Source organism: Penicillium robsamsonii (genome assembly GCF_028829455.1).
Source record: "Penicillium robsamsonii strain IBT 29466 chromosome Unknown utg000008l_segment0_segment0, whole genome shotgun sequence".
NCBI classification, from domain to species: domain Eukaryota; kingdom Fungi; phylum Ascomycota; class Eurotiomycetes; order Eurotiales; family Aspergillaceae; genus Penicillium; species Penicillium robsamsonii.
This window is the reverse complement of record NW_026643226.1, coordinates 112,777-132,708: the sequence shown is the minus strand read 5'-3', so window position 1 is coordinate 132,708 and position 19,932 is coordinate 112,777. Positions and strand designations below refer to the sequence as shown.

The following is a 19,932-nucleotide window of genomic DNA, read 5'->3' as shown; positions in this document are numbered from 1 at the left end:
AATATCTAGGCAAGGCATATGGACTGGACTTCGAGCTCCAGTGGGGATGTGGAGCGGGAACGGATCCGCCAGGTACAGAGCTATTTTCAGGCACACATACTAAGTTATAACATTGTTTTTGAGAGAATAAAGACCAGACTCTTCGGGTTCTGAGCCTACGAAAAATCAAATCCATGACGTAGCGGCAAATTTCGTGCGAAGCTCCGGAGTAGGTATCTCGGACTGCATTTGGTCGTATTTTCTCACCGGATTATATTTATATCAGTGACACTATGTAGGTACCCGCTAAGGCACAGGGGCTTGTATAATACTTTTTTTTTCAAAAGTGCTCGGTCCATGGCCTGGAACTGCAAATTGAGACATGTGTAATTTGATCCTAGTTTAGTCCAGACTCGTGGCTCATGTATTATCCCTTGAAGGCGAAAACCGCCAGTATATTGTGTTTTTCTATTGGAGCTAAGTACGCCAAGGGGATGAAAATTCTCTACCGGGTCTGCCTTTTACAACCTCATGTCGACATATTACCATGCAAAACCCCTGCAGTCCTGTCCTTGTGATTCATGTTAATATGCCTATGAGTCCAGAATATGAAGGTTTATTGGAGCTGGGTAGCGACTTGGAGCTAGGGCAACTATTTTGAAAAGGCTTATTGTAGACTTTCTACCGGGGTATACACGAAATAGCTCGTGCTGTAGCGTCAGGGCTTGAGCAAATACAAGAAAGCCTATATCTCAAGTTTTGAGTCTAAGTGTATGAGGATTCAAAACACAAAACAAGGTCTATATGATACAGGATGGAGGTCTACAGTGGAAGAAAAGTCAAGCGGATACATCTGGTTTATTCAATAACGAAGCAAGTAAATAAACGAAAAGAACCTCAAGGACGAGAAAGATTCTGCAGTTGAACACAGGAGCTCATATCCAGAGGCAGCGCCTTATCAGAGAGCAAGATGGTACTGGGACGAATATCATCCAAATCCGAAGCGACAATAAAGTCAACGCTCGTCTTCGGCTCTGTCGATGCCTGGTCAGCTTCAAGATCAGCAATGGCCTTCATCAAGGGAGCCATGATGCGGTCGCGACACAGGCGCTCAAACTCAGCCAAGAAGTGGTCCTCGGGCCTAATGCGAACAGTGCGACAGTGCGGACATGACCGTGCCATCTCCTCACCCAGAACAACTATGGCCTCCAGCAGCCTCACCAGCTTATGGAGGACTGGAAGGACCTCGCAGCGGATGCCGTCTCCGAGACCTAGGAACCGGAACTCTTCGTATAGACAGGACTTGAAGCAGGCGCATGCGGTGAGGAATCGCTGTTCGTAGTCCATCTCGTCAACCTCTTCCGTGCCTGGGTATCTATTCGAGCTCATATTGACTGTCTGGTAAGAAATAGACTGGGGATTGATTAGAAGTATGAATTGTAGGTTTGTTCACCTCGAGTCTTTGGCTTTTGTAGATGATGAGAAAGATATATTGGGACGGGAGAATCCATCCATTTATCCTTTTCCAGCTGATATTGACTGGAATAATTGAACAAAGAGCTTGTTCAATGAACCGACAAAGGAACAAAAGCCATGAGTCCTTCTATTCACTCCTTTATCGAGTTTTTGGACAGGGAGACAAAGGCGGGCGCTTAATCTTCGTGGACAAAAATAATACTGCGAGGGCGACAATAAGGCACAATCAGACTAACAAGCAGTAGATAGGCTAATTTAGAAGATCTTGCCTGTTGAGATGAAATTTGAAGGTTGTAGTCTGCATTCCCTGGCTACGCACATGGATCTAATCTCAAATCGGATTCGATCCATTCCCACTCTCTTTCCCATGTCGTGATAACCCCCCTGAATTGAATTAATCGACTTTCTTTGCCTTTTATTTACTTTAAAAAACACATTGACACCTCACATCTATGACATAATCACTAAATCCCCAGATGGGGCCAAAAGTGGCTGCACGGGCCCCTTTTGGATGTCGCACTCGGCACTGGACCTCAGGCCTAGTCCCATTGTTTATCCCCAAATCCACAATGTCTCTACAAGCAGTGGCGGGTAACCAGCCATGCCACCAAGCCACCGCAATCCGACTGCTAACCGACTCCCTGTATGAGTCGACGCGCGGGTCAACGGCCCTAACAAACCAGACCCAAAACGAGCTTGGGCTGCTTCTGGGCAGACTAAGCGCGACTGAGGCGTATACTTCTTCTCTAGGCGCAGAATGCGTCCATTACACAGTCTTGAAAAAAAGATTGCAGACATGCCATGTCATCCTGGGGGAGTTGCAGAAGCTGGTGCTACATCCAGATACGCTCGGGGCTCAGAGTCTGATTTCTGACATTCGCGCGCGCCTCTCGTCGGTTATTTGTGGGCTTGATGAGGTGAATTTGAATATGATGATGTGTGTTCGTGCCGATGTTCTATGCGTTGATCCAAGTTTTAACATTGATACAGATCATCACAGAAGATTATTGAGAATGCGCTGAAGCGTTTTGTCGATGAAATTCGCGCTGACAAGAGAAATGGTTCGGTTGTTTCTGACATTTTGAAGGATTCTTCAAAGCTTGAGGAAATTAAAGCTTGGACTCGGCTGCAGGGGGAGTTGGTCGCTACTGGTATTGCTTCAGATTTATTGACTCTGACCCGTGACTTTGTTATCTCGACGCTTCAAAAGATAATACAGACAGATGGTCCACTACCTGTTAACAATGGGAACACGGCTCCAGTGGAGGAAGTCTGTGGGTCTACGGCACCAGCACCGACCCTGGAATTAGAACGCCAGAGAAGCCTGGACGAGGATGACTGGCTATCAGACGAACCAGCTGGCCTTCCATTTCTCCCGCTCCCGCCGAAAGGCTTCTCATTTTTAGATAAGCGCAGATCATATTCAAGCCAAGCGCAGCCATATCTGGGAAAAGAGACAATAAGAGAGGACTTTCCAATACCAGAGAGGTTGGATATACAAGATTGCACAGATACACAGAAACAAGCGCTACCAGTCGACGACTTTCCAATACCAGTGATGTTGGACATGCACGATTCCACAGATACACAGAAGCAAGCGCTACCAGTCGACGACTTTCCAATACCAGTGATGTTGGACATGCACGATACAGATACACAGAAGCAAGCGCTACCAGTCGACGACTTTCCAATACCAGTGATGTTGGACATGCACGATACAGATACACAGAAGCAAGCGCTACCAGTCGACGACTTTCCAATACCAGTGATGTTGGACATGCACGATTCCACAGACACACAGAAACAAGCGCTACCAATCGAAAACTTCCCCATCCCAGCTTCCACAGAGACTACTCTACAATACACCGACATGCACCTCCCAGAACCGGTAACGGTACCAATTGAGAAACAGAAAAGGACCTTCAATCCATCAATAGACCTCCACCCCTTCAAAGTTCCAATTCGCTCAAAAAAGTCCCACCGAATGAGCCGCATGCTACGGGACATGTTGTGGGACCCGAACGGCCCCAAAGAAACCTTCATAGCCGCCGTAAAAGCCAACCAACACCAAATGGTCCAAACCCTTCTCTCCAAGGGCACCGATGCCAATACCCAAAACACCGATGGCCAAACAGCCCTAATGGCCGCCGTCTCCTTCGGTCACGAACCCATAACCCGCCTCCTACTCGAATACGGAGCGAACATGAACATACAGGCCATGAAAGGCGAGACCGCGCTCGCCATCGCCGCGGCACGCGGCCACGACCGCATCGTGCGAATTCTGATTGCCTCAGGCGCGAGCGTGGATGTGGGCAAGGGGGTTAGCAAGACGGCGCTTTCGCAGGCTGCTACGTACGGGGAGGACCGGATTGTGGAGCTGTTGCTGGACTGCGGGGCTGATATTGACGCTGTTAATAACACGGGGGAGACGGCGTTGGCGTTGGCGGCGTTGAATGGGAATATGAGGGTTGCAAGGTTGTTGCTTGATCGGCGTGCAGCTGTTGATCTTATGCGGTATCCTTGGCAGACGCCTTTGTGTAATGCTGTTCAGTCGGATGAGGCTGAGATGGTTAGGCTTTTAGTGCAGCATGGAGCGGATCCGTTTCTTAAGGTGGGGATTGGTCGGAAGAAGACGGTTTTTGCTATTGCGAAGGATACGGGGAGGAGACAGATTTTGGAGATTTTTGAGCAGCTTGGGTATCATTCTGGGGGTCAGGTTCGGTATCAATATTTCTGATTGGAATCTTTGGAGTTTGTGTATGATATATAGCATCTAGCGTGAACCGATTTTGATTCTTGTTCAGTTCGGTTTTTGATCTTTAGTAGGCCTTGTTTTGGAGTTGAGGGTTGGGACATATTGTTCTAACTGTAGTTGTAATCTTGAAGAAAGAGGATATACCATAGCTGCCCAGAGGTTAACAAGGATAGCCTTATTAGATCGGTGCTATCCCACTCTATGTTGCACGCCATGATCATTCAATGCCTCATAAAGTTCTTCATAGTTGCAAAAACTATTGTCCTTTGCTTTGTCTACTCGCTTCTTCCGTTCTTTTTATCACCATGGCCTTTGTGTCTACATTGACCCCGGGGCTAAGAAGACAAGATATAAACAAAGGATTTTTGATACTTCTATTGTTCACATCTTCCAAGCGGTGCTTCATCAAGTATTCGACCTCGACTACTCGAACTGTATAAATAGCCTCGATTCCCACCTCGATACCTTCTTCTCACCAAGCAACAGTATCTCTAACAAACCTCTCAGTCTCAGATCCGTACTAACTCTCCATTACTCCTATCACCCATTCACCATGGCTATCTGTGCCGCCGGTAGTGTTTATAGCATAGATAGGCACAACTTCATCCAGCTTCTACAGCGCCAGATCATGGAGCTCCAATCTCGCCCTGATCTTCGCCCTCGAGTGCTTGATGGGCTTAGAGAGCTTTCTCGTCTGATACCTGGCCTTACCGAGGCTGCACTTACTGTCGGTGACACTGTCTTCTATGAGCTCGGCCGTGATCTTCAGCTCCTCTTCCAGAGCTCGATCGTCGCTCTCTCTGGGGACAATGGGGATCCCGTTAGTGGACGGATCGTTGCCGAGCAACTTCTGGGTGCAGTTCCCTGGCATCTTCCACCTCCCTTTACTCCACCTTCATGGGAGTGATGATGCCTCATAAGGCCGTCGCCACATTGATCGTGACGCAGTGATCGAGATAATGCTACGTATTCCGAACCCTCCATCAATATTACATTGTTTTGCGTATGATTAATATTTAGTGTTAGTGCAATGAACCTTTTTCCGCGTAGTAAGCAACTGGCTAGGTACAGATCGGATCAAATTGAGTCTGATCAAGTGCATCCTATATGGCGCCTATACAACGCTTAAACACGCCTAGTCTGCTTCATTTCGGTCTCTCTCAATCAGTTTAGGGTGAACCTTTGATAGCCACTAAACTAGCTTAATAGGGTTTACTCCGTATATCGGGTGAGCGTGGGGGCTAATTATAGGCGTAAACCCCGTGCTCTTCGAACCACTCCTAGGCAATCCCCGACCGGTGAGTTTTTATATAATCTTAGGAAGGGACAGTTTTAGATATACATAGTGGAAGACTTTTTGCAAGGTACGAACTCGTGGTATAATCGTCCAGTTCACTTTCTCAGGATGGTTATCGCAGGACCCGGGATGTTTTGATTGGGGGCCAAATATCCCGAATATGTCCTGCATGGAGCATTTGTCTAAGCCCACTCAGCCTCGAAAGGCTCATAGAGGGGCGCCCAGATGGGAATTGATCGGCGCTAGTCTAACTGCCGTGTGGGTTGGCGTTCAGGATCATCGCCCCCATCGGGTGTAATAATCTTAAACCAAGGGGCTATACGGAATGGATTTTGATTATAGGTTGACTATGATATATTATGTACGTAGAATGAACTGTGATAGCAATATCAATAGAATTGTTCTGCAATATATATACTATGTATAAAGTACATATCCCTTGTGATGTATAAAGTACATATCCCTTGTGATGTATAAAGTGCATATCCCTTATGTGAAACTGATACATATAAAGGTTGGTCGCAAAATAAGCCGCATTCCTGTCAAACCTTGTTTAGAATACTCCATACACCCTTTCTGTAGTCTTTTACAAATAGAGCGGCTTAGACTTGGTCATCTTGTTCAAGGCAGTGCATGGGTTCCCCAGGTATCCACTGTATTTACATCTTACATATTAGCCCTTGACGATCCTACACTATTTTTATGTGTTCTTGTCCTGTTAGATTTCACTTAGATTTCACTTAAAAACCCTTCCCCCATTTTTGGACCAAAGTGAAACATTTCACCTACCCTCCCCCCCAATACCCCAGACTCCATAGTCAACAGCAACAATGCCAGGAAACCCCGGACACCCTTCGCCAACGTCAAGTACCCCAGCACAAGTTCCCATATACAGCGAAGCCCCAGAAGCCGTCTTCCCAGACCACCCAACCCACGGCCCCGTGAGCCCACCTTCCGACCATTCACACACCGGACAATCCTTCCCAGACGCCCTGCGCTCCAGCTACACCCCAACACCCATAAACGGCCCCCCAGAAAAAGAATACCCCTTCCAACCCGACTCCATCGGTCAAGTCCCGACCTACGACACGACATCAATGGCTGCTCCTCCCGAGAAGGCATACTCAGGCCAGCCCCTACCCGAGTACCAACAAGCACAAGCACAACCTCAGCAGTTCTACACGCCCTCCGGCCATCCGAGTGGATATGTCACGGCCGTCCCGTTGCACGCTGTCCAGTCTGCGCCGTGTCCAGTTGACTGTCCTGTTTGTGGAACGCGGGAGATGACCCGCGTTGAGCCTGTCAGCGGTGGGACTACACAGTAAGTTGGATCCCATCGATCGTATATTGGAATGGTGATTGACTTTTCTTGAATAGTGGTTGGGCTGCTATTCTTTGCTTTTGTTGCTGTCTCGGCTGTATCCCTTATTTGATGTCATCGCTTAAGGATGTTGAGCATTCTTGTGGGAAGTGTGGTGCTAAGCTTGCGAAATGGCATAATAGTGGCCGTGTCGTTATCTTGCAGAATGGGGCAAGGAAGTGAGCTGTTTACTTTGCTTTTGTTTTGAGAATGATACCACTTTGTGTTTGACGTCATTAATTTGGGGGTGTTATGCAGGGTTTGACTTGTTTTATTTTAGATCACAGATTCGAACTTATGATTTAACATGCAGAACAGAATTTGTAATGAAAAATATATCAACTGGCAGATTGATGATGTAGAGGCAGATGACGCGCCAACCTCGTATTGCCCTCGTATCCGATGATGCGACCACTTTGACATTCTTCTCAAATCCCCCAAACATCACAACATTGAATCAACAGTTCATAACTCCAAGCAAAAATGATTCGCCTCGTCTTTACGACAACAGCAATAATAACTAGCTCCTCGGCACTCTACTTCTACATCTGCCATGACCGCCTATCAAAACGGATAACACACAAGTCCCACACCGGAACCCTCTCCACAGCCCCCAAACGAACAGCTATAGAATCAATCCCAGAACCTGTCTTCGGCGATGAGTACTTCACAATCTACGACCATGCCTCGAAGTCTGTACCACGTGCCTCTCTCCCCAACAGCGAGACTACAGACGTGCTCTTCACAAGACTCGTGCGCCGCAACATGAAGGCTTTCTCGCGGTCCCCGCAGGCGCTTATGCTTGCCATGACCAGTAAGACGCCGGAGCAGAAGGATAGTTTTAAAGCGGGACATCTTGCCGCACTGGATTTCAAGGTTGGGGATTTGGTTTGTGGGGCTTATCGCGTTGTGGTGCGGAACAGGGATCGGGTTGAGTTTGAGATTAAAGTCGAGACTGTGGATTTCGTGCAGGGGAGGTTGGCGATTAGTTATGAAGAGGACGGGTCTCAGGAGGAAGAGAGGAATGTTGTGTTTTGTAGTGAGACTGTTATGTGGAAGAGAGCGGACGAGGTTAGGAAACTGCCGTTGGAGAGGCCTACTTTGAGGTGGATGCATGAGATGGTTTCTTGGTGGTTGTTGGACTCTGGGGTTAGGTACTTGGGGGATTTGGAGGGTGCCTGACTTGTTTTGGTGGGGTTTCGTCTGGTTATCTGGAGCTAGCTCTGGATGGTCTGGTAGTTAATGATGCTTCTATGTTGAGCGTAATGTTAATACGGCAATACGATTTCTTGCTTGCAATATGAGTTATGTTTACGATTATGATGTACAGTTTGACAGTCTGACCTTTGAATCTTGATTATTGAGTATACATGTATGTCTGCTTCCATGGTCTGGTTGAACCGGGCGCCCTGGTCAGCAATGGTAAGCCCGCACCCAGACACGCCGTCGGAGGGAAGGATGATATAGTCTAGTATGGCACTTTTCCGCACTGGAACTCTTGGTCCATATCAGCGGGAATCTTGAAATGTGACTCATTCATTGTCCGTTGAGATCTTGGGATCGAGTTCGGTCCCAAGCGGTGGACTACTTGGAGCATGTCCCCATAGACACCAGCTAGAAATTGAAAGGCATAGTTAGTAAACAGCTTTTTGAACTTGGCTTATATTCGACAAAGACTTACCAATGTATCCCAAACCTGGTCATCCCTGGGCTGGCCAGTTCAAACAAGGTTCTTTGCTTATATCACTGAAATTGATGTCCTTTTTTGAGCTCATATCTCCATACCATAAGGTATGCTCACATGTTTCCTTTGATATGTTTCTTCCCCGAGAGTAAACGGATGAGAATGGATATGTGTCTCAGTACAAGGGTTCGGGGGCCAGGTGCCATGGTCCGGACACCCACTCTCACTCTCAAAGTTGAAATATTGAAAGCTCAGACTTATAAACGTACAAACAAAGCGACGGCGGCTACAAGCCACGTTGAGTCGCTGGAATTCACGCATGAATCCGAGCTCATTTGTCCGGACTCAGTCGACTATTGCGATCATGCCTTGGAATGAGTCAACCTTGTGGATACCGATATTCAACTAGTCCTCGCTTCCTCAGCGGCATTGTTGACGGTGATGTAAACGTTGTGGTTGATGTCCTTGTTGATGTCTTTCTGACACCCAACAAAGCAGATCATGTTAGGAGTGCCATCATTGTAGAGAGCATTATCTGATTTATTTGGCATCTACCTTCGACATGGTTGCTGCGCGTTGGGGGTCGGCAGCTTGAGACGAACCACCCACGCACTTGTATATAGGTTCCCGTTGTCGTATAGCGACTGAGACTATAACTGGCCTATTTTAACCCAGGTTGATGTAGCTTTCACTTCAAGCCACTTGCACATCAGTATATACTCAGTGACTAGTAAAGTGGTTAAAGATGGGTAGAAGTGATGAGTGATTGGAAGAGAGTCCTGAGTGTGGTTGGATGGGAGGTTGGATAGGTTATGGGTAGAAGATAAGAAAGAAATAGGAATAAATTAATACGAGAAAGGGCTTTTATACCTGTGAATCTCTAGAAATATATAGAGAAGCCAAACGGGAAAGAAAACCGTTACAGCTACAGGCTGCGGGATCGGGGAGAGAAAGAAATTTTGTTGACTATGTGAAAAGTAGGATATTTATATCCTGGGATCTAGCAAGCAAACGCCCAGTTTGCTAGAAGTGGGAGATCCTACAAAAACAATTTGACCGAGTTAAGCGAAAGAAGATAATTCTATCCTATCCCAAGGAAGACTCAGTAAAATAGATACTCCATAAAGTATACTGGGAGGCTGAGAAAGCGCAGGAAAGGTAGATTGCAATTTTCCAAATCCATTGTCTTAATCAGAAGGCCAAAGGAGGACTTTTTTTCCTACATCTTTGGTTCCCTTCCAGTTCATCTTTATTAGATCAGGGTATGACCCATAAGAAGATCAACGATGTTTTATACTAATAGCCATGAGATGATTTAGATACAATAAAGATGGGACATTTAGCACAAATGTCTCTGGGCATTGAAACAGCACGTTCAGCAAACAAAAATCCTTAGGAATTTGCTTTACATTTAATAAATGTGAACAGACTGTTGTGAACAAAGAGTTTCATACTGACACCAACACAATGCCTTTAAACTATCTTTGTTATACCACTTACCTTTGTTCATCGACTCGGCTTTGTACTCGCCCGTCAGATACCCCCAGATCAAGTTGTATATAAACCTTGACCCTCGCACGGATATAACATGGCAGCAGAGCATTCCTCTCATCTCATATATCATCTCTACTTTCAACCCATCTTTCCATTCCTTAAAATGTGTAACTACTCCTACCACCACTACCCCAGCTGCGGACACATCTCCAACTGGAGCATGACCAGCTGCCAAGAATACACCAACAACCTCCGCCTGGCCGGACCAGAGCGCAGCGTATCCTGCATCAAGATCGATATCTCTCACGACCTCCTCCCCCCACCCACCCCAACATGTGCGTGGAGTGCGAGAGCAAGCGGGCCAAGAACCTCTCTTCTCCCAGAGACAGTCAGACCCAAGCCCCAAGCCCTTACCGGACCATTGAGGGCCTGGGCGCTACAGGCAATATCATTCAAGTGAACGCGGTGAGTGATCCCACCCCAGACGACAGGGACACAAGTAGTACTGACCACAGCGACAATGGTCAGGTCTTCTTGGGTGCTGCCGTTGGTGATTTGGGCAATGGGGACGCAGACATTACTGGCCACAGCGACAATGGTCAGATCTGTTTGCGTGCTGTTGTCGGCGAATCGAAGTCAAATTGCGGACTAGCACATTCCGATAAATCCTCTGTGACGCTTTTTAACTTTGCTCGTACTAATCCCAGTTCACCGGAGATGGGTGTAGATGACTATTTTGTGTCTGCAACTGTCAAGACCAGTCCGGATCATCTCACACACAGTGGTGATAAGAGCAATGATGCAAAGGGCGATGCTTGTGCATCCCCCAGCGATAATAGCAGCTGCGAGACAGATAGTTCTGGCTCGTCGCTCTACGGATCTTCTTTGATAAGGTATAATATACTTAAGCTGAGAATTGACGAATACGTTGAGAAGCGGCAGCAACAGCGACAGGAGCTGAAAACTGACCATGAACAGCACGACACTGACGTATATGGCCCCTGTGTTGATCCTGAGGACATGTCTCCTGCGAGCTCTGATAGCTCTGAAGCTGACCATCACTCGTATGACCAGCCCCCTCTTGACATTGACCTTGTGCAGCAGCGTATTGAAGCGACCGTCCTGAAGCGTATTGAAGAGAACAAGGAAAAAGAAGCCCGGCAGGAAACCATCTCCAAGCTCCTCGACGCGGCACTTCTAAAGAAGGACCGAGACGACCGGCGCGCGAACAACGCCGAGCTGGGTATCGAAGAGGACCCCCATCTCTGGGACACAGAGTCCCTCGACCGAATGTGGCAGGCAGGGATCTCCACTGTACCCCCCGATAATGATAGCACCCCGGTCTCCCCTCACACCTACCCATCCCCCAAGAGTCAACAGGCCCCAACCCCAGACCCCCAACCTCAGAAGCACATGTACATGGGCAGCATGTTTGCCGACGAAGAATCCGCCTACCAACGCGGACTACGCGAGATCCGGCCGTATGGCAATTACCCAGGTGAGTGGGAAGGATTCATGATGGCATATTCCGAAGACGACGCGAACCGGCAGGGGCTACTAGACCCACTCCACGTGCGAGGGTGCTGTTCCGAGCGACGCGCCGACTTTCACCTCTTCTACGGAGTGATGCATGCGTCGTCAGAGGAAGAAGCCGAGAAACGCTGGTTGGAGGATATCCGGCGGATACCCGGCGAGGATGGGAAGTTCTACGGGTTGTTGCGGGCTGACGATTTGCGGCACGCGCGCGCGATGGGACTTTGTGATATCCGCCACCCGTGGGGGTGTTGCAAGGATGCGCTTTTTACAATGCCAGAGCGGGTGCTTCATAAATACAGTGGGTTTATGTGTGCGATCTCCCTGGAGGAGGTTGGACGGATGGGATTGTGTGAGGCACAACCGGTTCCTGGGGAATGTGGTGATTATTACGGTGGGACTTATTATGGGTATGTTGAAGCGTATTGTGAGTTGGATGCTTTTCAGATGGGATTGAAGGAGCCCGAACATGATGGTTTGTGCCAAGGCCGAGGTTGTGTCGATCTCGGAGTCTGAATGTTCTGCTTCCTGGATTTTGATAAGTCGGGATATTTGCCGGACTCTTGAGGTTTTCTATGCGATTCATTTTTCGTTTGAGAGAATAGACTGGTTTTTCTTTTCTGCAAATGCCTCAAATTTAATCCTTGAAACGATAGTCTGGTTTTATGCTAAGCTAAATTTGGATGTTGGTCAACCTGTTTTTTTGTCTAATCTGGCCTTTTGCGCTAAATCCAAGTTCATCACATCTTACCAGATACCCTGGGATTTAACCAATAGTAGATGCCTCTTACTTTGACATAGGTACGATGCATCTGAAACAATGCCCCTGGAATTTTACGTGATAACAGTGAAGAGAAGACATGTGCAAGTCATCCAAAGGTAAAAAAGTAACTGCCTCTTAGGGCTACGATCTTCCAGAACACAGTTTTAGGAAAATCAATAGTGTGACGGGCGGATTCAATAGAAAAAGAAAAGGAGCCAAGAGATCTTTGATCTAATTTCATCTTAGCCAATCATAGCCTCGTATTCTATTGACAAATAGGACGGTGGATCTTCATCGCGGGACTATGGAGTAACGAAACCCAAGCGAGCCCATAACTGAGCAGTTCTACACCACGATCGACCAGAATACTCCACGTTATATCTTCTAGCAAAACTATGGAGTGAAAAAAATGGATATCTTAGCCATTTTGATCGACATCTTAACCACCAAAAAAACCTTTGGGGGGCCCACTTACTCGTGCAAGTGCTTACCCCGAGATGTATGTACATAAGGACATGACGACCCGGCACTTTGGGTTTAAGGCGCTATCCAACTTCACACACATTCTTTAAGCACTTGTTAATATGGGGTCTGAGTACGGTATCACCGTCGAGTCCAAACCCCAGATCGATCTCGGCCCCGTCACCATCTGGTGGGTGGTCTGGGCATGTGTCTGGACTTCGGCCGTTGTGGCCGGTATGATCTATCTGATCATACACCGGGATATGCCGACCATTCGCATCCGAGGCCTCGCTCTTTCATTAACATCAATTGTTGTCCTTCATTTATACTGGATCCCGACCCAGTTCGCTACTATGGTCGGCGCCCTCATGCCGGGTGATGGCGCCTATTGGCTTATGGGGACCCTGCTGCCCTGTGGCATGGCGCTCTTCCACGGCTCCAACACTCGTTTTCAACATGTCGCAAAGCTCCAGAGAAAGTATGCTCTGGACGGCTACCGGTTTACTGAATCGCCCGTCGGGGAACACAAGGATGGATGGATCAATCGTTTCCGTGGTCTTAGATATACCACCAAGATTCTTATTTATGTTGCGATCGCAATGTTTGCACAGGTATGATTATCTACCGATCTACCCTTTCATGCATGTGACACGTCTTATCTAACTCGCCATCTCATGCAGGTCTTCCTCACTATCCTCATGTGGGTCATCTCGCGCAAGTACCATAGCTCATGGGGTATTCCCGGCACCGAAGTCCATGGTACCCCGAAAGAGGTGCTCGTGGCACAAGGTGCAGGATGGGAATGGTGGCCTGGTGTGGTCTCGCAGTTCTTCTGGTCTTGGATCGTTGCCCCTGTTGTCCTCTGGAAGTCTCGCAACATCCACGATACCCACGGCTGGCGAGTCCAGACCATTGGCTGCGCTGTTGCCAACCTTCACGCTACCCCATTGTGGCTCATCGGTCTCTACGTCCCCGCCATGGCCCCAGTCAACGCCGTCTGGGTTCCTCCTCAATGGTAAGTTCCAAATTAACATCATGATAAAGACCTTCTCTAACGTAACTATATAGGATCTGCCTATCCATCATGTTCATCGAAATCTTCACAGTCTTCCTTCCCTGCTGGGAAGTAATGCGTCACCAATCCCTCCGACAAGAAACCCTCGAGTCGATCGCGCGCTGGGAACTGAAAGTCAAATCCGCCGGCTCGGAAGAAAGGTCCCTACACTCCGACATGACGATGGTAGCATCTAGGATGTCAGGCTGGAAATCGAACAGCTCGACGAGCACAATCAATTCTCGCGACAGCATCCTCACAATGGGCGCCCTCGAGCACGTCCTCGAGCGCAACCCAGCCCCCCTCCAAGAATTCTCCGCCTTACGCGAATTTTCCGGTGAGAACATCGTTTTTCTCACCAGCATCGCAGAATGGCGCAGTCGACTCCCTTCAGCCATCAAAGATGGCAGCGCTCTACAGGAAAAGAGCAAGCGTGACGTTGTCCGCGAACACTTCAACCGCGCGCTACACATCTATGCCGAGTTCATCAGCGTTCGCCATGCCGAGTTCCCCGTCAACATCTCACACCAGGACCTGCGGAAGCTAGAAGAGGTTTTCGAGAAACCGACGCGTCTTGTGTACGGCGAGGAGCGCGACTGTGACCCCGCTAGTCCGTTTGATAAATTCACTTTCGATCTGCCGCCGCCGTCGCCGGCTTCTACGGACTCTGGGAAGACTATGCAAGCTGAGATGGCGGGCTCAATTAAGGACCGCGTGCAGTACTGGGGTGATATTCCTGCGGGCTTTGAGGCTTCGATCTTTGATGCTGCCGAGGCTAGTATTAAGTACCTTGTGCTTACGAATACTTGGCCGAAGTTTATTAAAGATCGGAGGACTTCGCTTGGTTCGGTTGAGAACCTCAAGGGAATTGAGGTTTAAATTTTACTGTGTGTGGCATGCGAAATGAGTTCAAGTCGTCTTAAGATATGGGTCGGGACTTTTGGTATACTTGATGTTTTCTTCTTCTTCTTCTTCTTTGGCTTTTGGACACTCCCGCGCTTGTCGGGGGTCTCCTGGGCTGTACATATTGATCTTACGGTTGGATATAATATTCTGGATACCCACACACTATTTCTTTATTCTTATTGACACTATCAATACATTCTTTTACCAACCTGTGAGGAGACTAGGGAAGACGTAGCTGTAAATAGTAGCTCTGCCCAGTAAAGTTAGCCAGTCGGAGTGACATGTGGTCAATCTATAGCTGGCTGCGCTTATAGAGCGGGAAAAGCAGTGAATAGAAGCATCAAGATAGAATTGGACTGTACATAAGATTGATATCTGACTATAAAGATTCATAACTCATCTCCACGATTATACTACTGTTCAAAAGCCTTCACCACACTAGCACTCCCCTCAGCCCCTAACCCAGACTTCTTAGCCATGTACAACACAGTCAAAGCAGCATTACCGAGATGCAAAGGACAGTGGAGATCCCGCGCCTTTTGCACAGCCTTCTCCAGACGAGAAGTAGCAGCATCAATAGTCTCCCCATTGGCACCCTGTCCAAGCCCCTCAATAATCTCTAATCCTTTGGTCATAAATTGCCGACTAGCACCAGCAGCATCAGCGACCAGAGTATAAAACTGCTTCAGATCGACCTTGAGATAACGCGCAAACGAAATAGCCTCAGCAGCGGCAACGAGGTTAGTCACCTCCATCATATCGAGCACCAACTGCAACGCCTCCGCCGTCTCCTCATCAGACTTGGTACAGGCGACCTTCGTGATCGGGTCAGCAAAGTATTGTCGCACCATAGACGAGTCATCAACAGCTCCATATCCCTGCAACAAAGCAGACAAATAAGCCTGTTCAGCAGTGGAGCAAAGCGGAGTCGGGAATTGACTTTGGCGCGCAGATGTCGTGATAATCCCCTGAAACCCCCAATTAGCACAACTCAGCCCCAAACTCAAACCAAGATACTTACCACATCCTTAAGAATAATAGTCACTGCACTAGCACCAGGATGCCAATCCTCATCCAGCATCCGCTGCAACCGATTCTCGTGCATCCAAGTCCAAGCTCCACTGGACTTGATCGCCTCCGCCGTCTTCTTCGCATCTAATCCTAGTCGCGCCGCAAAGCCCTGAGCCTCACTGGCACCCAAGATGTGAATACCTGCCAGCACCTGGTGCACCATCTTCATATTACTACCGGCGCCAATCCCGCCGGGTACAAGGTACAGCTTATTCGCGTCTGACATCTCCTGCAGCAAGAACCGGCCTTTCTCCAGCGCGGCATCGGGAGCGCCAGCCATGATTGACAGCGTGCCGGCCGCGGCGCGGAGTGCACCACCAGACACGGGTGCGTCAATGAAAGCTATATCGCTCCTGCCGACAGAGGTGAGCTCTGCGGCGACGGATTGGGCGTATGATGCTGGGACAGTGGAGCAGAGGAGGAGAGTTGCATTTTGGGGGAGGGCTGGATAGGTTTGACGGTTAGTTTCGATATTATATATTTCTCTGGTTTAAGGTGGTGGTGTTTACCTGCGACAATGCCATCATCGCCGAAAAGGACGCTCTGCACCTGCGGCGCTGAGGCGACCATGCAAACATAGAAATCATTTCCCTTGGCCGACTCCTGAAGTGATGATGCTGGGATTCCACCGGCAGCCTTGAAGCGATCTACCGAGGCTGGGAACACGTCGAAGCCGTGTACTGGGTAGCCCTCTTTCACGAGATTTGTGGCCATTCCGAAGCCCATGGCGCCTAGGCCGACGAAGCCAATTGAAGGTTTGGACATTGTTGTAATGGCTGTTGTAGTGGGTGTTAAGAGGAAGAAATGTATACAATTAGGAATGTCAATGTATAAAATAAAATAAACTGGTTCGACCTGCGTGGGGGGGTTTTTATGAGGGGGAGATATTGGGGGAAACGCGGGATGCTTCGGCGCATGTCCGAGCCGGCCAATTTGGCTGTTGCCGAAGGATAATATGGCTTTGCCAGGGTCTGATTTTGAAATTTGAGGGCTGTTGATTGCCGGTTAGTAGATTTGAGCCTGATTGTTCTAGTAGTAGAAGGTCGGATGTGGGCCGACCAGGGCCAAAACATTACACTTAATGCCTACAGGGTATTTGAATACATACATGTATGTAACCAAGGGGTTCTTGGATTTGATATCGCCATAGCTACACTTAACATTTAAAACAAAACCTAAGAAACCTTGCTATTTACTCCGGTGCATGTTTTGTATAGGCCCGAATAGCTCAAAGTGACGTAGCCCGGAGCAACTCCGACGCTCGGAAGTGAAGCGACCAGCTCGGTCAACACAAGTCTATATAACACCATAGACCCTGATCTACAGTAAAGCAAACCTACAAACCCCTCATTTCCTAAACTACCTCCTTCCCCCCCAAACCAAAACATGACCCTCCAAGAAAACCGCGCCTTGCGCATCCTAGACCATGCGTCCGCAAACCACTACGCCATCCCCGCAATGTGCTGCTACAACGTGGAAGGCATCCTAGCCACCGTCCGCGCCGCCGAAGCCAAGCGCTCCGCAGCAATGATCCTCCTCTTCCCCTGGGCCATCCACTACGCCGACGGACTTCTCGTGCATGCCGCCGCCGAAGCCGCGCGCAAAGCCACCGTGCCCGTGACCGTGCACATGGACCACGCACAAACACCCGAGATCATCCGGTACGCGGCCGACCTGGGCGGGTTCGACAGCATCATGGTCGACATGTCTCACTACGAGAAGGCGGAGAACCTTGCTCTGACGCGCGAGCTGGTGGAGTACTGCCATGCGCGGGGGATTGCGACTGAGGCTGAACCTGGTCGGATTGAGGGTGGTGAAGATGGAGTTGCTGATACAGCTGATCTTGAGGGATTGCTAACGACGCCCGAGGAGAGTCGGGAGTTTGTTGATACGGGGATTGACTGGCTTGCGCCTGCTTTTGGAAATGTTCATGGCGAGTATGGGCCACGGGGCATTCAGCTGGAGTATGAGCGGTTGCAGTCGATTAATGAGGCTGTTGGCCGGGAAGTGAGGCTTGTGCTTCATGGGGCGGACCCGTTTACCGAGGAGATTTTTAAGAAATGCATTGATTGTGGGGTTAGCAAGGTCAATATTAATAAGGTGTTGAATAATGAGTATGTGAAGGTTCAGGCGGAGAAGGCTGGGAAGGTGCCTTTGACAACGTTGTTGGAGGAGACGACCAATGCTATGCAGAAGGCTGTTGAGGGATGCATTGATCGATTGGGGTCTGGGGATAGATACCCGTCGAGTTAGGGGATGAGGTTGGAGTGTATTATTTTCAATGTGTTGAGATCAATTCTGTGTGATAACGTCACCGATCCAAGAATGTATTAGAGTCAAAAACAGTTCTCAGATTCTGGAAACTAAAGCTGTTGGATATATGTGATTGCTAGAGAAAGAAGGAAGGAAAAAGCCATAAATCCCTTGTCAAGGGTACTGAAGTGCAAAAAGAAAAGAGTGGAAGTGATCAACCATTTGATATAGAGGATAATAATCCACACCGCACAGACATCACATCATGTAGACACTACTTCAACGATGGAGACCGAGGGCAGCCATGGGGCCGCCTAGGAGCTGCCCGATAACGGGAAGATTCTTGATATCGCCAAGGGGGTCACTCTTAGCAGGCTTGGTAGGGGAAGGAGTGGCAGCGGAGGAACTAGAAGCAGAGGAACTAGGAGCAGATTTGCTCTTAGAGGGAGTTGGTGTGGGAGTGGTAGAGGCGGAAGTGGAAACCTCAGGGGTCTGCGAGGCGGCATGGGCGGCGTGAGAGAGAGTTGAGGCCTGGGAGACGACAGGAGTCGGGACGGTCGCGACTTCGTGGGTGGGAGTGGCCGTAGAGGACGCTGCGTGCTGAGCGGACTTCTTCATTGCCTCGAGGGCCGAGGAAAATGAGTGTCCAAGTCCTTCCTCAATGTCCTCATTATCGAAGGAGCCGATTGGGGTGAAAGGGAATCCGGTAGCGGTCTCATCGGCGTTGCTGGTAGGCTTGGGAGAGGCGAGTGCGGCGGGTGCGGCGGGCGCGGCGATGGCGCCAACGGCGAACAAAGCCAGAGAGATGTATGAAATGTGCATTTTTGTTGATTGAGTGGCCTGGGTACTGGGGATCAAAGGAGAGTATAGATGGCGAGAGAGACAAATGAAGGACTGGCCGGCGAGCAGGAGAAAGGGTTATAATGGCTTTTATGTGGGCGATATGAAACTGCTATGATTGCTGTCCCGCATCTTTCATGCCTCACGCTCTTAGATAGGGATCAACATCGCTAGGGATGACGACCACATAGCAGCGCCTATGCCTATGGAGGGGCTTCAAAGGGTTCCAATTGCCGCGTATGCTCGGTTCCTGTGGAATGATCGCCCAGGGATCTGCTTAGGAAAAAGGAAAGCTTTTCAATGCTGGGGATCAAACCCGACGATCATCATTTTATCTAGAGAAAGGGTACAACACCCTTACGGGCTGGATTATACCGGAGGCAATGGATGAGGCTGACATGGTGGCACATATAAAGCTCTTTTCAGACCCCTTGTAGATACGAGTCGTTTGAGAAACACCTAAATTTTACGATCTAGAGCAAGAGGTGTTATCGTTTTTCCTAACCAGACTGTTGCTCAAGTTCTATCTTGTTGGGATGATAGTCCCCCGAAAGAACAGACTGCGTTGTAGACTGGTACTATGAGTACTTCATATAGGATAAAGTCTTCGGGACTATTCGGGAACCCTACTTCTGTCTTGACACGTAGAAGGTGGTCAGATCTCTCGAAACTTCAAAGGGTGATGAATGTGTAGGGGTTATTCTGGCACGCGAAGGTATCCCTTAGCAACCCTAATCACCCCTTGCAGTGACAGCCAGTCCACATGTACGAGCTTACTTTGCATTCAGACTGTTTGTGTTTTTCTATTTCCTGTATTGTAGTCACATAGGTGCAGGATCGCGTCAGATTTGAATGGGTCTTGGGATTTGACAATGCATTCATTGATCTATTGGGCTGCATGGGGCATTAGCTGGTTTGCTTAATATGCGCCGAGGCTGGCATATCTTGCGCCTACTATTCAATAAATTTAATGTTTCAAACCTCCGCTTGGGGGGATTTACAATA

General features: G+C 48.7%; 10 protein-coding genes across 10 annotated transcripts; 7 read left to right on the top strand and 3 right to left on the bottom strand.

Moving 5' to 3' along the window:
• Positions 1 to 876: 876 nt before the first annotated feature.
• N7447_010833 (uncharacterized protein) lies at positions 877 to 1,368 on the bottom strand (the record flags this gene model as incomplete). The annotated part of the gene is made up of 1 exon (XM_057235095.1): positions 877 to 1,368. One exon carries the CDS (start codon positions 1,366 to 1,368, stop codon positions 877 to 879), a length of 492 nt encoding a protein of 163 aa, XP_057080413.1.
• A 656-nt stretch (positions 1,369 to 2,024) lies between these two features.
• N7447_010832 (ankyrin repeat domain-containing protein) lies at positions 2,025 to 4,192 on the top strand (the record flags this gene model as incomplete). Its single annotated transcript, XM_057235094.1, has 2 exons — positions 2,025 to 2,392; positions 2,446 to 4,192. The coding sequence occupies 2 exons, from the start codon at positions 2,025 to 2,027 to the stop codon at positions 4,190 to 4,192; spliced, it is 2,115 nt and encodes a 704-aa protein (XP_057080412.1).
• Positions 4,193 to 4,763: 571 nt separating this feature from the next.
• Positions 4,764 to 5,117, top strand: N7447_010831 (uncharacterized protein; the record flags this gene model as incomplete). The annotated part of the gene is made up of 1 exon (XM_057235093.1): positions 4,764 to 5,117. One exon carries the CDS (start codon positions 4,764 to 4,766, stop codon positions 5,115 to 5,117), a length of 354 nt encoding a protein of 117 aa, XP_057080411.1.
• A 1,220-nt stretch (positions 5,118 to 6,337) lies between these two features.
• Positions 6,338 to 7,050, top strand: N7447_010830 (LITAF-like zinc ribbon domain-containing protein; the record flags this gene model as incomplete). Its single annotated transcript, XM_057235092.1, has 2 exons — positions 6,338 to 6,828; positions 6,885 to 7,050. 2 exons carry the CDS (start codon positions 6,338 to 6,340, stop codon positions 7,048 to 7,050), a joined length of 657 nt encoding a protein of 218 aa, XP_057080410.1.
• A 300-nt stretch (positions 7,051 to 7,350) lies between these two features.
• On the top strand, positions 7,351 to 8,049 carry N7447_010829 (uncharacterized protein; the record flags this gene model as incomplete). The annotated part of the gene is made up of 1 exon (XM_057235091.1): positions 7,351 to 8,049. The coding sequence occupies one exon, from the start codon at positions 7,351 to 7,353 to the stop codon at positions 8,047 to 8,049; it is 699 nt and encodes a 232-aa protein (XP_057080409.1).
• Positions 8,050 to 10,378: 2,329 nt separating this feature from the next.
• On the top strand, positions 10,379 to 12,094 carry N7447_010828 (uncharacterized protein; the record flags this gene model as incomplete). Its single annotated transcript, XM_057235090.1, has 1 exon — positions 10,379 to 12,094. One exon carries the CDS (start codon positions 10,379 to 10,381, stop codon positions 12,092 to 12,094), a length of 1,716 nt encoding a protein of 571 aa, XP_057080408.1.
• Positions 12,095 to 12,925: 831 nt separating this feature from the next.
• On the top strand, positions 12,926 to 14,736 carry N7447_010827 (Regulator of G protein signaling superfamily; the record flags this gene model as incomplete). Its single annotated transcript, XM_057235089.1, has 3 exons — positions 12,926 to 13,414; positions 13,484 to 13,818; positions 13,872 to 14,736. 3 exons carry the CDS (start codon positions 12,926 to 12,928, stop codon positions 14,734 to 14,736), a joined length of 1,689 nt encoding a protein of 562 aa, XP_057080407.1.
• Positions 14,737 to 15,176: 440 nt separating this feature from the next.
• Positions 15,177 to 16,599, bottom strand: N7447_010826 (Dehydrogenase multihelical; the record flags this gene model as incomplete). The annotated part of the gene is made up of 3 exons (XM_057235088.1): positions 15,177 to 15,731; positions 15,785 to 16,278; positions 16,344 to 16,599. 3 exons carry the CDS (start codon positions 16,597 to 16,599, stop codon positions 15,177 to 15,179), a joined length of 1,305 nt encoding a protein of 434 aa, XP_057080406.1.
• A 621-nt stretch (positions 16,600 to 17,220) lies between these two features.
• N7447_010825 (class II fructose-bisphosphate aldolase) lies at positions 17,221 to 18,087 on the top strand (the record flags this gene model as incomplete). The annotated part of the gene is made up of 1 exon (XM_057235087.1): positions 17,221 to 18,087. The coding sequence occupies one exon, from the start codon at positions 17,221 to 17,223 to the stop codon at positions 18,085 to 18,087; it is 867 nt and encodes a 288-aa protein (XP_057080405.1).
• A 279-nt stretch (positions 18,088 to 18,366) lies between these two features.
• Positions 18,367 to 18,909, bottom strand: N7447_010824 (uncharacterized protein; the record flags this gene model as incomplete). The annotated part of the gene is made up of 1 exon (XM_057235086.1): positions 18,367 to 18,909. The coding sequence occupies one exon, from the start codon at positions 18,907 to 18,909 to the stop codon at positions 18,367 to 18,369; it is 543 nt and encodes a 180-aa protein (XP_057080404.1).
• Between the last annotated feature and the right edge of the window lie 1,023 nt (positions 18,910 to 19,932).